Source organism: Rhineura floridana, chromosome 1, assembly GCF_030035675.1.
Source record: "Rhineura floridana isolate rRhiFlo1 chromosome 1, rRhiFlo1.hap2, whole genome shotgun sequence".
In the NCBI taxonomy this organism is placed as follows: domain Eukaryota; kingdom Metazoa; phylum Chordata; class Lepidosauria; order Squamata; family Rhineuridae; genus Rhineura; species Rhineura floridana.
In genome coordinates this window covers 204,042,716-204,057,749 of record NC_084480.1, presented here as the reverse complement: position 1 = coordinate 204,057,749, position 15,034 = coordinate 204,042,716, and the positions used below count along the sequence as shown (strand labels likewise).

The 15,034-nt window shown below is 42.0% G+C and overlaps 1 protein-coding gene across 1 annotated transcript in view; it reads right to left on the bottom strand.

The window, feature by feature from the left end:
• PHLPP1 (PH domain and leucine rich repeat protein phosphatase 1) overlaps positions 1-15,034 on the bottom strand; it is a 189,724-nt gene that overhangs the window by 26,078 nt on the left and 148,612 nt on the right. Inside the window, exon 11 of the mRNA XM_061590314.1 lies at positions 121-321. Within this exon, the coding sequence (XP_061446298.1) occupies positions 121-321 (201 nt within the window). The remainder of the gene's footprint in view (positions 1-120; positions 322-15,034) is intronic.

Here is a 15,034-nt window from a genome sequence, read left to right as displayed (position 1 = left end):
AGTGGCATGTGCATATGCAACACTATAGAAGCAATGATATCATCATCACTCCCCCCCCCCGAAATGTTCTAAAATAGTCCCTTCAACTGGGGAAACAGCAAGTGCAACATGTGATCCTACCTTGCAGGAAAGCTCTGCAGGCGGTTGTAGGCCATATGCAGGATCTTCAGGTGTGGGTGGCCCGTTAGCAAGGGCACACATTTATCTGTGAGGTGATTGTTGGTTAAATAGAGTTCCTGTAAAATGCTGCGAGTCTCTTCCGAAAGAGTGGCTGGGGGCAGCATTTCCAGTTTGTTGGCAGAAGCGTTTAGGTACCTCAAGCTGCAAAACAAGACATCAGAGGAAAAATGTGCACTCTTGCTCATTCAGCTTTCCCCCCCCTAAAGGTGGAGCAATGCCACTTGAGCCATCGAAAGAAGAAGGGATGCCTAAAAAGTTCTAGCCTACAGCTATAACCTAATGTAAAGTAACTAGTTGTTAAAGTCACCAAGTACAGCTTCACAGATTATGCATTTCCTACTTAGAAAGAAAGTAGCTTTGGTGTGGGGAATACCACAAAATCCACAGGTAGGAAGTTAAACCTGTGATGACTGTGCACACATTGTGCTACATGAACAAATACTTAGGTAGCCATGATGATTTCCTGCTTCCCAGCACACACGCACCTAACGCACACCCAGTGAAATGAACAATGCGTGCAGCTGCCTGCAAAGTGGCACCAAGAGCAACAAATCAATTCTTCAACTTTTGTTTCTCTGAATCTCAGCTTTAATTTTAAAGGGGAAAAAAGTTTGTATCAAGCTTGAAAACATGTAAGTGGGCAAAGGATTCGCTGCAGGGGCAGACATCCATGACAGCCATGGCCTAAAACATATATGGAAACAGGAAGTCTCTCTTCATCTTCCCAAGCTTCTTCCGATTTAAGTTAGATTCCTGTACTGAGCAGGCAGTTGGACTTGATGGCCTTATAGGACCCTTCCAACCTTACTATTTATGATTCTATTACCCTAAAACTGACAAATATTCAGATTTTTAGGAGCACTGAAATATTGCAAACAGAACTATTCTTACAAATGCCATCGATCTACTTCACATACATATTTGGGGTTATCTTGGTACAAAGTGTAGATTATTTTTGCTGGGAGAAAAAGCAGCTCCTGCATGTAGTGAATAGATTCCCCGAGGTGTTTGCAGGCAGTTTGCCAGTTCTATTTGAATTCCAAGAAAACCGGCTGTGGGGTGGGGGGTGCAGGTGCTGTAGTTTTAAAACTCTTAGCTGTCATGGTTGCAATGACATGTTTGAGGTTATAAAGGCACAACTTAAAAAATCAAATGTAATTCACTCTGATTCCAACAGGCAAGTCCATGTTGTCTACATGCTTGTTTCCTCCCTCCCCCGCGTCCCCACCCGTCAGCTCAAAAATCTCCATATTTAAAAGAACAAGAAGTTCAAGAGAAGAATACTGTGGAAAAAGTGTGATCTGTTTTCACAGACTGTAGTCTGTCATCCTCTGGGGTCAGGAAGCATTTTTGGCTTTGTGCAAAAGGACTGCTTCATATTACACAAGCTGGAGTGTCAAAAGAAACTGGCACAGCATGAATGTAAGCCCCCAAACGGGCCATGCAAATCAGCTCAGAGAGGAACTATATGGTTAAGTGTAGTTCAACCAATTCTTTTTTGGGGTGGGTAGGGATGGTCTCTTCACCCTCAAGTCTGCAATTCCAAATGAAAGATTGGCATGGGGAGAGAGGAGGTTCTTTGTCATTTCCCTCAAGCCATTTCACAACTGAAAACCATCCCCTCAGCTACTTTTATTCTGCCCTGGAGGGGAAAAAAAGATGGAGACCTTTTATCAGAGAGGGAGAGAGAGACAAAAGCTGCTTTGGGGGAGATGTGGGAGGCAAGCAGTTTTGAGAAGGAAAAAAATCAGCACAAAGTAGAAGCATTGAGAACCCTGTCCTTGGTGGGAATATTTTATCGCAAAAAAACTTAAAACCCTTTTTGAAGTACTACCGTCAAACAAAAGAACTCCCTTACGTTCCACTTCAAATTGCAGCCTCAGAGGCAGCACTATATTACCCCCCCCAATGCACAAATAACCAATGGACCTTTCGAACATTATGTGTAGCTCCGCCTACACAGAGGAGTTCAGGTCCAGAGGGAGTTAGAAATGCTCTCCTGGAAGAAGCAAATCTCCTCCTCCCCCAAAGTACTGTGACATAAGCTTTCATAGACTAAAGCTCATTTGGGTCAGATGCTCTGGGGATCTCCAGCTCTCCAGGCTGTGGGATCTTAAACACTAACAAATGTATTGTAGCATAATATATGCCACCATCTTTGTCATTTCTGCTGCAACATAGTGCAGTCTGGAATTTGTCACTTGCAGGTAAAGCACCCCCCCCCCCATTTCCAGTGTTAGTCACATAATCCCTTCCCCCTTTCTGCTCTGCCTCCTAGAGGAGAAATCTGGAACATTTCCTGTGACTTAAGCAAACACAATCCTCCCTGCGAAAGGAGAGGGGAATTTATGGCAGGAGCTCAGAGTGGCTCAGATGTTCCCTGCCCCCCCACCTCTCAGTTTTACCCTTAAAGCAACTACCCTGACACACAGGGATTGCCCAAAATTCACCCAGTAAGCTTCATAGTTTAATGGGGATTAAAACTCAGGTCTCCCTTGGTTTGGCCCAATGCTCACACTGGCTTTCAATGGGGACTGGTGAAAGAATGTTTGAATAGCAGTTCTTGCTTTTAAATAAACCCTATGTATGTAAATCAGGCTGTCTGTCTTTTTTTGAATAAAAAACTATGGATACTGCTAGTCTTGAGTCTTCAAAGTGTTGGGTGTGGCCCACAACAGGGTCACACACCTTGACCTAAGTTAGGCTGCACCTGCGCCACTGTTTTTTTTTGGGGGGGGCTATGCTGCAGGTCACAGCAACTGGGTCCCAGACCCAGATAGGAAAGTAGTGAAGGCAACACTGTCTTAGGTTGTTCTGCCCCAGGCATGTCAGTGAGCAATGACACTGGTGACGGTCAATAATGTATTTGACAAAAATGAAACAAGTTTTTTGGCGAAAGAAAGAAAGAAAGAAAGAAAGAAAGAAAGAAAGAAAGAAAGAAAGAAAGAAAGAAAGAAAGAAAGAAAGAAAGAAAGAAAGAAAGAAAGACACACGCACACGCATATCACAAAAGCAAATTAGGGGACCAACCAAACAGTGCAAGTACTGTAGCACTTTGGTTACAACTTAAAAATAGTTGTGGTCTAGCTTGGTATACAATCAGAGAAAAGGAGGGGTGGAACTATAAAACAGTTTTATCTTCAGATAAATTTCATGGACAACAAATACCAACAGATTCTGCTAACAAATAAATTCAATTATCTTTCCCAGCCTGTTGAAACTTGCCTTCTGTAAAAAAAAGAAAAGAAAAGACAGACACACAACTGAGTAGTCATGTGGACTGCTGCAGAGGGCTTTTTTTTTTTTTTTTGTAAAAGCCTTTCCATTAAAAATAAAAAGCTCCAGGAGCTCAAGAGAACTGAAACTAGGTTAGATCTACACATTCCAAAGAAGTCATTCTCACAAAAAAAACATGGCTTAATCATTAGGACCATTCATTACTTAGCAAGAGTTCTGTGCCTTCGTAGAGGGGGTGGGAGGGAGGTGGGATCGAAGTTTAGGAGGTTATGAAAAGGGGAAGAAGCCACTTGACTTAATTCTTCCACCAAAATGCATTACATGGCCATTCACAAATGAGGGATTTTAAAAAGCAACAATGAATGTGGGGTGGACTGAATGAACAGCATACGTTGGCAAACCACGCTGCTGTTCTCAGTACACTATCTCTCAAGACATTGCGATCTGACCAGTGGAAAAACAGGATGTGGTTAACTTTATGGCTGTAAAGGATACTGACATCTGTAGTGGTTAAATAACTGCCTGCATATTGCCACGTAGATAAGGCTGTTGTACTATGTATGTACGTGATGTTATACAATAGTTAAAGGTCATAGGCTGTTTATGGAGAAAGAATAATCCACGCCTCCAGGCGGAGGTAAAATAAAAGCGGAGACCAGAATTACGAGGGGGGCCTCCGAAATTGAACTCTGGTCTCACCGTGTCTCACTGTGTCGTGATATCTACATCTGGTGACCCCGACGTGATTCAGAACAAACACCCTCGTACCCACTGGCAGGATCAGCCAACGGTGCACCTCAGCGTACAGCTCCCATTCGTGAGTATGGGGGGGGAATTGTCAGCTCAGCAGAAGGTTCATGCACAAGAGCTACAAAAAATTTTAAAACAGGATACCTCAGCTTTTGTAAGTCGTTCTCACATTGAATCATTGTTAAAAACAATTCAATGTCAATGTCCATGGTATCCAGAGCAAGGATCGCTACGTCAGTCAGATTGGATAAAGATAGGGAGAAAATTACATGAAGAACCAAGAGCACCTATTCACCATCTCTTATTATGGCAAAAGTGTGCTGAGGCCATTAGTCATTTAGGGATAAAAGAGACATCGCTGTTTGCCAATTCTGACCAGAAAACTCCTCTTTATCCCCAACTTTCTTTACCTACACCTGAAAAGGATATTGAGAAATTTGTAAATGCTCCTCCATATAGCCCTCCAGTCCAACAAGAACAGGTTACTGGGAAGGTTAAAGCAGCCATAGCTCAGGCTGCAGCCTCAGGATTATTATCTATGGAAGAAATGGGAGACTGGGAGGGTACAATTTCAGCTTTTCCCGTTACATATCAGCCAGATCCTAATAATGCTAATAATCGCATAGCAACTTGGACAGCTCTTCCGTTTTCTGTTATTAGAGAAATAAATAAGGCAGTAAGAGAATATGGGATTACGGCTAATTATGTACAAGGGATGTTGGAAGGAGTAGCTACTGGATATAACATGATCCCTCAAGATTGGAAGGATCTCTTTAGGATGATTTTGACTCCTTCGCAATATGTAGTTTGGGACCAAGAATTTAGACATGCTGCTATAGCAGCTGGGGATGCTAATATCATTCCCGAGCAAATTTATGGGTCAGGTAATTTTGCTACCATAGCACAACAAGGGGTATTGCCTGAAGCCGCATTTCATCGAACTGCTGAGTGTATACAGAAAGCATTTAAAAAGGTGCCGGCTGGGAAAGAACCCTTACGTTCTTTTACGAATGTACGGCAGCAAGCAACAGAGCCCTATTTTCAGTTTGTTGACCGTTTGAAAGAGGCTCTGACACGGCAGGTTGATAACCCTCAGGCACAAGGGGAATTATTGTTAAAATTAGCTTACGAGAATTCTAACACAGACTGTAAAAAGATTTTGAAAAACATTATTCATAGACCTCAATATGAATTGGGAGACATGATTCAAGCTTGTGCAGAGGTAGGTACACATGTTCATGCCATGACATTGTTAGCTGGGGCATTAAGACAGGGTAACAAACCTACAGGCAATTGTTTTAATTGTCAAAAGCCTGGTCATTTCAGAAGGGAATGTCGGGCTCCTGGCGGAGGAGCATTTAAAGGTGGGGGCACTGTTACAAACCGGCCAAAGAAGATCTGTCCGAAATGTAAAAAGGGTTATCATTGGGCTAATCAGTGTCGTTCAGCTCCCACTACCAATACCAATGTGTCTTCCCGTCCTATTGAGGGAAACTGAACTTGGGGCAGGCTTCCAGCCCCGAATCTCAAGGAAGTGTACCCACCCCTGCTACTCAAGGAAGCGCTGGAATTGATTTAATACATGCAGAGTCAAAAGATGTTCCTTTGCCTGGAGCAGTTCTTTTAATGCCTACCACACTCACTGGCCCTTTACCAGAAGGCACCGTAGGCCTTGTACTACCGCGATCCTCTGCTTCCAAGAATAATATAATGGTGGTACCTGGTGTTATTGATTCTGATTATCAGGGAATTATTTATATTCAGTATTGGAGTCACCTTCCCCTTCAGTTGAAGAAGGGAGATTCTTTTGCGCAACTATTGTTATTGCCATATCGTCTTTTCACATCGAACACTTCCTCCCAAAAACGTACTGGTGGATTCGGATCTACAAGGACGAAATCGCCGAGTGTGAGTATTTCAGGTAATCCTTTCCATCCACAGGTAGCTGCAGTACTGGCAGAAGTGACCAGGGAGAAACCGGTTCGTAAGTATTGTTTAAACAATGTTATTTTTGAAGGTATTATAGATTCTGGGGCAGATGTCACAGTAATTGCTGAACATAACTGGCCATCCTCTTGGCCAGTAGAAGTGGCCCCTTCTGTGTGGGGAGTGGGCGGAGCTCAGGATTCAAAACGGAGTAAGGATTGGATACAAGTTGTTGCTCTTGATGGTGATCGTATAGCCCACATTCGCCCTTGTATTTTGGACATTTCAGTAAATCTGTGGGGAAGGGATTTACTGGAGCAATTCCAGACCACCATTGTTATTAATGATTAGCCAACAAAAGGCAGCTCTTCCTTTACAATGGAAGACAGACATACCCATTTGGGTAGAACAATGGCCCTTACCCAAAGAAAAATTAGAAGCTCTGCACCAACTGGTAAAGGAGCAACTGGAAGCTGATCATATAGCAGAAAGTAATAGCCCTTATAACACCCCAGTGTTTGTGATTAAAAAGAAATCTGGAAAGTGGAGGCTCTTCGTGCCCTCCTTTGCACACCCATAGAAAGTCATGCCCTTCATCATCAAAATGCTAAAGCACTCCAGAAGCAATTCCATCTTACTGCCCAGGAAGCCTCTGCCATTATTCAACAATGTCCCCAATGCACACAGTTAACTCTATCCCCAGAACCAGGAGTGAACCCACGAGGTCTCATAGTTAACCAGTTGTGGCAAATGGATGTTACACATTTTCCTACTTTCTCCCCATGGAAGTATTTGCATGTTACAGTAGATACATATTCCGGATACATATGGGTAACTCCTCAGAAAGGGGAAAAAACTAAGAATGTTATTAATCATGTCATTCGTTCTATTGCCATCATGGGCCAACCTCAGACGATAAAAACTGATAATGGCCCTGCATATGTTTCACAGCAATTTGCACAGTTTTGCACTAAGTGGTCCATTACACATTTGTTTGGTATTCCTTATAATTCTACAGGTCAAGCTGTCGTCGAACGTACCAATCGTACCCTTAAAGAGCATTTGCTTAAACAAAAACAAAAAGGAGGAGTACCACTGGGATTGGCCACCAAAGAGGAGTGGCTGGCACAAGTGTTGTTTACCATTAATCATTTAAATTTGTCTCAATCTCCCAATACTCATTTTTCCTTTTCTACTCGAGCGCAGCGGCATTTTCAGCAGTCGGAGTCTCTACCTGCCCCGCGGGTGCAGTTTCGGCAACTACCAAATCCAGAGTGGAAAGGCCCAGTTCCGCTTATAACGTGGGGTCGAGGTTACGCGGCTGTGTCTACGCCTGACGGTCCTGTGTGGGTACCTGCTAGGTGTATCCGGCCCTGGAAAGACGATGTCCTGGCACGATAATCTTAAGAATCCCATCCCTAATTTTTCTCTGCAACTTCAGGATACTGGGATGTCTTCCAGGAAGCGTGGTCGGAATGTTCCGCAACCTCCCGTGACTTGGGGCCAAATAAAGAACTTAGCAACACAAGCAGAAAAAGCAATGGAACAAGCCGGGGTGGACAAGACAACTGAGAATACCATTCTTGCTTTAATTGCGTCTTTAAATACAAATTCTATTTTTGTACTTTGCATTTGTTGGATTTTAGGAAGCGCCGGGGCTGACAGGTTGGGGCAGGAGTTGGGGATGCGGTTTCAACACAATATCTGGGTTCAGTTAGCAAGAATGACAAATGTGAGTGACTTTTGCATGACTGAACATGTACAGGAAATGGGTATGTTGGGAACATGTTTAATACCCGTATGCAAAGCACCTGGGGATATTGGGAACATTACAGGACTTGGGCGGTTCATGAATACTTCAGAGATTAAATATCATACTGTTTCGAATTGGGGAACTCCAACCTTCCAGCTGCCTGTTAATGCTTTTCAATTATTTACATCACATGTTGCAAATTCCATTAATAATACGTGTGCTCGGATGGTTAATTGTAGTCGACATAAGGTGCAGAAGGGATGTCTAAAGGTTGGGAGACCCACATGGAATTGTACACAGCACATTAACATATCCAGTATGTACGGACACATTCCTTTACCAGGTGGATGGTTTTGGACATGTGGAGAAACCACTTTTAATTATGTTCCCGCTAATATTTCTGATACCATCTGTTGCCTGAGTCGACTGGTTCCCATTTTCCTTCATAAAAGGGAGTTGCTAGCCCAACGTAGGAAAAGAGAAGCTGTTGCCATGCCGGCTGATTGTAATGACAAGGTGGAATTGCTTAATAAAGCAGAAAGTGTATCACTAGCCATCTCCCTTGTTGGACTTCCTGCATTGGCAGTAAGTAACAGCAATCAATTACATAAATTAGCCTGTAATTATGTTAAGATGATAAATGCCACCTCTCGAGCCATTGCTTTGTTAAATGAAGAGCAGGGTATATTAAGACAAGCTATCTTGGATAATCGTGCAGCTATAGATTACCTGCTATTACAACATCAGTTGGGGTGCGAAACTATAAAGAATATGTGCTGTTTTAATTTAACTGACAACAGTTTTGAAATCAGAGCACAGGTAAAAAACTTGAAGGATCTAGCTAATAACATTTTGCAGGACGCCCCTACAACTTGGTGGCAGTGGCTTTGGAGTTGGCTGCCCACTGGATGGCTAAGTCAGATTCTTAGATATGCTATTCTTTTACTCATTTTAAGTATAGGCTTATGCTGTTTTTTACAATACCTTTTCCAGATGTGTACACCTGTTGCTCCGCGACCATTACGTAGTAATTACTTTTTGCTAAAAAATAAAAAAGGGGGAGATGTGGGGTGGACTGAATGAACAGCATACGTTGGCAAACCACGCTGCTGTTCTCAGTACACTATCTCTCAAGACATTGCGATCTGACCAGTGGAAAAACAGGATGTGGTTAACTTTATGGCTGTAAAGGATACTGACATCTGTAGTGGTTAAATAACTGCCTGCATATTGCCACGTAGATAAGGCTGTTGTACTATGTATGTACGTGATGTTATACAATAGTTAAAGGTCATAGGCTGTTTATGGAGAAAGAATAATCCACGCCTCCAGGCGGAGGTAAAATAAAAGCGGAGACCAGAATTACGAGGGGGGCCTCCGAAATTGAACTCTGGTCTCACCGTGTCTCACTGTGTCGTGATATCTACAAATGAATACCCCAATTGTAAAATGAAACTAAAAGAATACTAACAAAAATCCGAATAATGCGAGAATCAGTCACTGTATATCCAGTACTGAAATGGCAAAAGGCATCATTGGGGAATAAAATGTTTATGGAGTAACACTTTCTCTGATATAGCTAGTGGTTTTGAAAGAAACAAACCAGACATGCAACTGTGTCACAGAACTCCTCATGCTTATGCTTTGTTATAGCAGCTTCCACTTACCACTCTAGGAACAATAAGGGAAAATGTTGCTGAAAAATAGCAAAGGGCTGAAGCATGTGGGTCTCCCCATGTATCTTTCTGGACTGGGGACAGTGCATAGTACCACTCCATTCTGAGAACACAGCTAATTCAGTATTGGCCCGAGAACCACTCCTGCATCTAAGGGAGAGAGTTCTGGCATGCAGGTTCTTTACCAGCCCCTTTCAGGTGTTGGTCCTACACACTATCGCAATCTCATGAAGGAGAGAGCAGGATACTCTTTGCTGGTCCTGTCCTCACTGCCTCCTGCCCCTGTTCAGAGGTGGTGGTTGTTATTTATTTATTTATTTATTTATTTATTTATTTATTTATTTAACTTCTATCCTGCCCTTCCTCCCAGAAGGTTTCCAGGGCGGCTCCTTCTTCCTCCTAGGCTGTGGTAGGGAAGGCTAAAATGGGGAATCCGTTGGGCATACATAGGCTCCCTACACAATTTAGGATCTTGCACAATTAGGGTTCTAAATTACATGTGCAGCAGGCTCCCCACTTCAGGCTCTATCCCTCCCACCTCCACAAACAACTGGTGGCGAGAGTAAGGAACTGAGAGCAGCAACAGGGCCATGGCAGGACTACTGACTGAAGCCCTGCTCTCTCACCCATGCAATTCTAACTGTATGAGGGGCGGACACCTGAAAAGGGCAAGCGATGACAACATCAAGGGGTGCTTTGAATGTGTGAAACAGCCAGCACAAACCACAGCCACCACCCCTCAGGTCACAACACTTTTAAAAGGAGGCAGTTCACAAGCAGCTGCAACTCACAGGGGTGAGTCGCTGAAAGGAGCAACAACAAACATGCATCTATCTATAAGTCTGCTCTAGTCAGCTGTTTTGCTGTTTGAAGGTTTATACCCAGAAACAACCACAGTCCTTGCCTAGGTTATATACCCAGTTGATCATTGTGCTCTGCAGGTGAGGGCCTCCGTTCTGCACAACATAGCAAGCGGACCTTTAGCGTAGTGGCACCTACCCTTTGGAATTCCCTCCCCTTAAATATTAGACAGACATCTCTGTTATCTTTTCAGTGCCTACTGAAGACCTTCCTCTTTCAACAAGCCTTTTAAGTAGAGGCCTTACCCCAGTCAGCATCAGCACTAGAATTGCTTTTTTAAATGTTTTTAAAGCTTTTTTAAAAAAGATAATTTTAAAGATGTTTTGTTTTAATATATTTTAATACCTGTTTTTATTATGTTTGAGAGTGTTTTAGTTGGCCACTCTGGGCTCCTACTGGGAGGAAGGGCAGGATATAAATTTAATTAATTAATAAATAATAATAATAAATAGGTTATGTAAATCAAATGTGCAAATCAGTGACAGCCGATAACTTTAAAGCTATCCTAGTCTTGAGTTAGGAATTCTCAAAATGTAGTATTATACACCTCCTGGTGCTGGCCTACCTTCTTCCAAGACGCAGTCATTCACTGGAATCATTAGAACATTTCATGGGAGTATAAATGACATTAGATTATTGCTTGTGCAAATCCCTAGCAACGTGAGAGGCAAATTCACCACCTTAAAGAGGACAATCCTTCTATGTCTCTACTAAATATATATACACAGCTGCTCTATTTAGTGCTTTTTATAAAGCTACATAATGTGGGAAGCTTCCCCATTGGGCTAGGTTGGGAACTTTATGTTTAGAAGTGAACCAAGTTGCAATTAAACGATATTTAGAACAAGATGGAACTTGTAGCTGAATGCCACTCCAACATGATATATAAAGATCTCACTATACTTCCTGGAAAGTTGTCCCAGTACCTGTCCCTTATCCGCTCACATAAGCTGAGATGACTCTTAACTAAAAGCAGACTGAACTCCTTGCAGCTGATGGAAGTGAAGGGACGTTATATGGGCCAGTATGGTGTGGACAGATTCTGTCCTGCTGGTTGTTTTAAGGCAGAGGATACTGTACACTTCTTGATGGAATGTCCCTTGTACTCCAATTTGAGGACTCAGTATCTTGAGTCCTTATTAGCTGAGAACAGCAACAACTCCCCTTTAAGTGTAATTCTTTTCTTACTGGCTGGTTCAGCTTATTACACATCACACAGAACTGCTACATTTGTTAAATTGGCCTTGGGAAAGCAGAAGTCACTGGAAATGTTTGAAGATCACATATACTAATATATTTTGCCCAGATTCAGTGAGAGTGTACTTAACCATTATTACATGTGTATTTATTATATACTTATTATGGAAATGTATTTATATTCTGTTTGATGTTTTTATTATTGTTCCATGACATGATGTTTATATTAATATGTTTCTATTTTATGGCCTGATTGGACAACAAGCAATAAAACTGACTGTTTTTTGCACGCACACACAAAATCACTATCAATCATTGGCCAATTTTTTCAGCCTGCAAATACAGGCTACCAAGTTTCATACTTATAAAAACCCCAGCAAAAAATGCATTAAACCTGTCTCACATTCATGTATGCACGTACTGTTTGATGTCAACTCACCCAATACACAAAGGGATGCTAGTATCAACCTGAAGGACAGACTGCACACAAAACATCAAACAAGCAGAGAAACACGTAGGAGGAATCACCCTAGCTTTTATTTTTAGCCTTTGTAGCCAAGACCAAATAAGTGCATTAAGATACTGGAAATACCCTTAAATGTCCCAGACGTGCACTTTTACTTTGTTAATATCTGCATCTGGTCCTAAATCTCTTACCACACAAGTTGATTGTCAAACTAAAATGCTGCTGTTTCTTCCTTTGGAAAAAAAGGCAAGATAGCAAATGGTGGTCATGTGTTGCTCACTGTTACGACTGCACCACACCAGTAACTTGCAGTGAGTTTTACAGTCAAATGCACTTACCCGCTACATTTGCCTTTATCAATGCACTCAATATTTGATCCCTTTAAATAAGCCTCTTAGAGGAGGAGAGAGGTCAAAAGACACAAGTGGAGGGAGGACTTGAACACATTCCAGTGCATTCAAGATAAAGCATTCTGAAGACAACATTTATTCATGTTGGTGAGGAATCTTAATATCACCTCAAAGATTAGTGTTGCTGTGGCATAACAGCAGGGAGTTCTGAATGATGAAGGGGAACACTAAAGCACTAAAATAATGGTGACACAGAAACAGGGAATGATGAAACATGTGTATGTATTAAGGATTATTGCAGATCTTTTAGGTATTCAAAAATACAGAGGTTCCAAAATGAAGAAATGTTTAAAAAGCAAATGTTAAAACAAGCAATGCTATAGATATGATATTTCAAGTGACAAGGCTGTGAAAGGCATGACAATTTCATAAGGGATATTATGAAATTAAGCTACCTTGAACATTGCCTGTGACAGGTACCAAGCCATCTGAAAGCTATAAATATTGGCCCAATCTTCAGTCACTGCCAGATTAAACAAATCCATGGGAGGGAAAATTCTGTGCATAAGAAGGACCACTGTATGGGCTCCTTCCACATGATCTCTACTGATGCTATGTAGTGGCATAGAAAGGAGCCATGTTGCAGTAGCTCCTACTACTTTTGCTGGATAGGGATTTCAGTTGAAACCTCTGAAGGCATCTGCATGATGAAGTTGCGAGATTCAGCATACGAGCAGTATACTTGCTTGGTTCCATAGACAAGGCAGAAAATCTGTGGGCACCATAGCTGATGCAGGAAAAGACAGTGGAGGCATCAAGTCCTATTCTGTTCGATAAGTTTCAGTTATTAAGGTTGAAGATGTCAACAAGGTGCTTGGCCTACTTTGGCCAACCATTGGTACTCTTCCCTCTCTTGACTTATAATACCTAGGAGGGAGGAAATGTCTGGCTAGGTCCAGGTAGTGGTAAATGCCTCACTGAGAGATAGGATGGTCCCAGCTGCCTTGAAAGCTGCAATGCAGACACTCCTGATGAAGTCTACCTTGGAGCATCTTTGACCAGCTTAAGCTGGTGCACCAGCTGTGACTCTACCTGGACAGGGATAACCTGGCCTCAGTTATCCATCCACTAGTAGCCTCCCACTGTGTGTGGAGCTGCCTTTGAAAAATGTCCAGAAACTTTGTAACTGAATCCGAGTAGTAAATGCATATCACATTGGTGTTTTGTCATTTTCAGGCCCAATTTAGAGTGCTGGTTTTGGCCTTTAAAGCCCTTCCCAGCTTGGGATCAGGATATCAGAAGGATCACTGGTCTTCTCATGTACCTGCTCAGGTCAAAATCTTTCTTCAGTGGGCATTATTTGGGTGCCCTTCTGGGTGAGATGTGATGGGTAGCTACTGTGGAAAGGGTCTTCTCAGTGGTGACACTCCTGCTATGCAATGCCTTCTCCAGAGTGGCTCACCTGGCACCTACCTTATGATATCATTTCGGTGCCATGCAAAGACTTCTACATTTTTCCTTAAGATTCTCATGGTGCACCAGGTCTAATTGATTTCATCTTTGACACTTGTTTCCACACTGCTCTAATTTCTTTTATTACCTATTTTACTGAACTGCCATAAGAACTTGATTATAGGTGGCACATTCATGCCTAATAGGAATAAATATAAATTCCTAAGATTCTTGGTAGTGTTCAAAAAGCAAAGGGTAGGAGGAGTAAGTATGAGTTTTGTTCTTGACCCAGAAAACTCCTATATGCCTTTCCTCCCTTGAGGACCTAAACCAGTATTGGCACAAAGAATGGCATGAGGTCAAGGGAATTAAGACACTCCTCAAGAAATAAAACATAAAATCTATTGACTCTAGGGAGAACAATCCCTATTATTCTGAATATACTCAGCTGCAGCACATAATTAGTGGAAACTTTCAAGTATAACTCCACAACAGGAAAATTCATTCTGTCTTTAAGAAATCATCAGTGAAAACCTACTGCGTATCATTTCAAATTTTCATTTCAGTTCAGAGTTAAACACAAAAAAGTTTGTAGTGAAAAGTTTGAAATGCTTTGAAACAATAGATTTCAATTTTTAAAATCTAGTACACCCTCTTTTAAACCTTGAGCTACATAAGAATTATTTCAATTTGAATGGATTAGACAGAACATCTGCTCTCTTAATAAATGGCTCACCGATTGAAAGGCAAGGAAACCTTACATGGAGTCAGAGGACTAGTTGTTCTGGGGCTCCATAATTTTAGGGATGGAAGCTTTGACTTAAATAAAAAAGAAAGTGATGAGCTGTTCAACTAATGTGACTGATGTAGAATACCAAACAGTTTGGAATTTCACTCTGGCACAACTTGTTTTCTTGACAAATCTGCAAAATGATTTCAAGTGAAGGGGTAGCTCTATTAAATTTACTAAACATGGAGGCAGAGGGGAGATACAAAGAGGGTGGCGGGAAGGAAGAAAATATATAATAGAGAAAAGACCCCCAAGAATCTTTTAAAATGACAGCTAGGCTAAAAGGCACTCAAGTACTCCAATAATGACCGAACCACACAGAAGTCTACAGGAAGAGTTATAGCTCAATGGTAGGAACACAAGACAAGATGCAAGCTGCCAGTGCTGGCCTGTGCT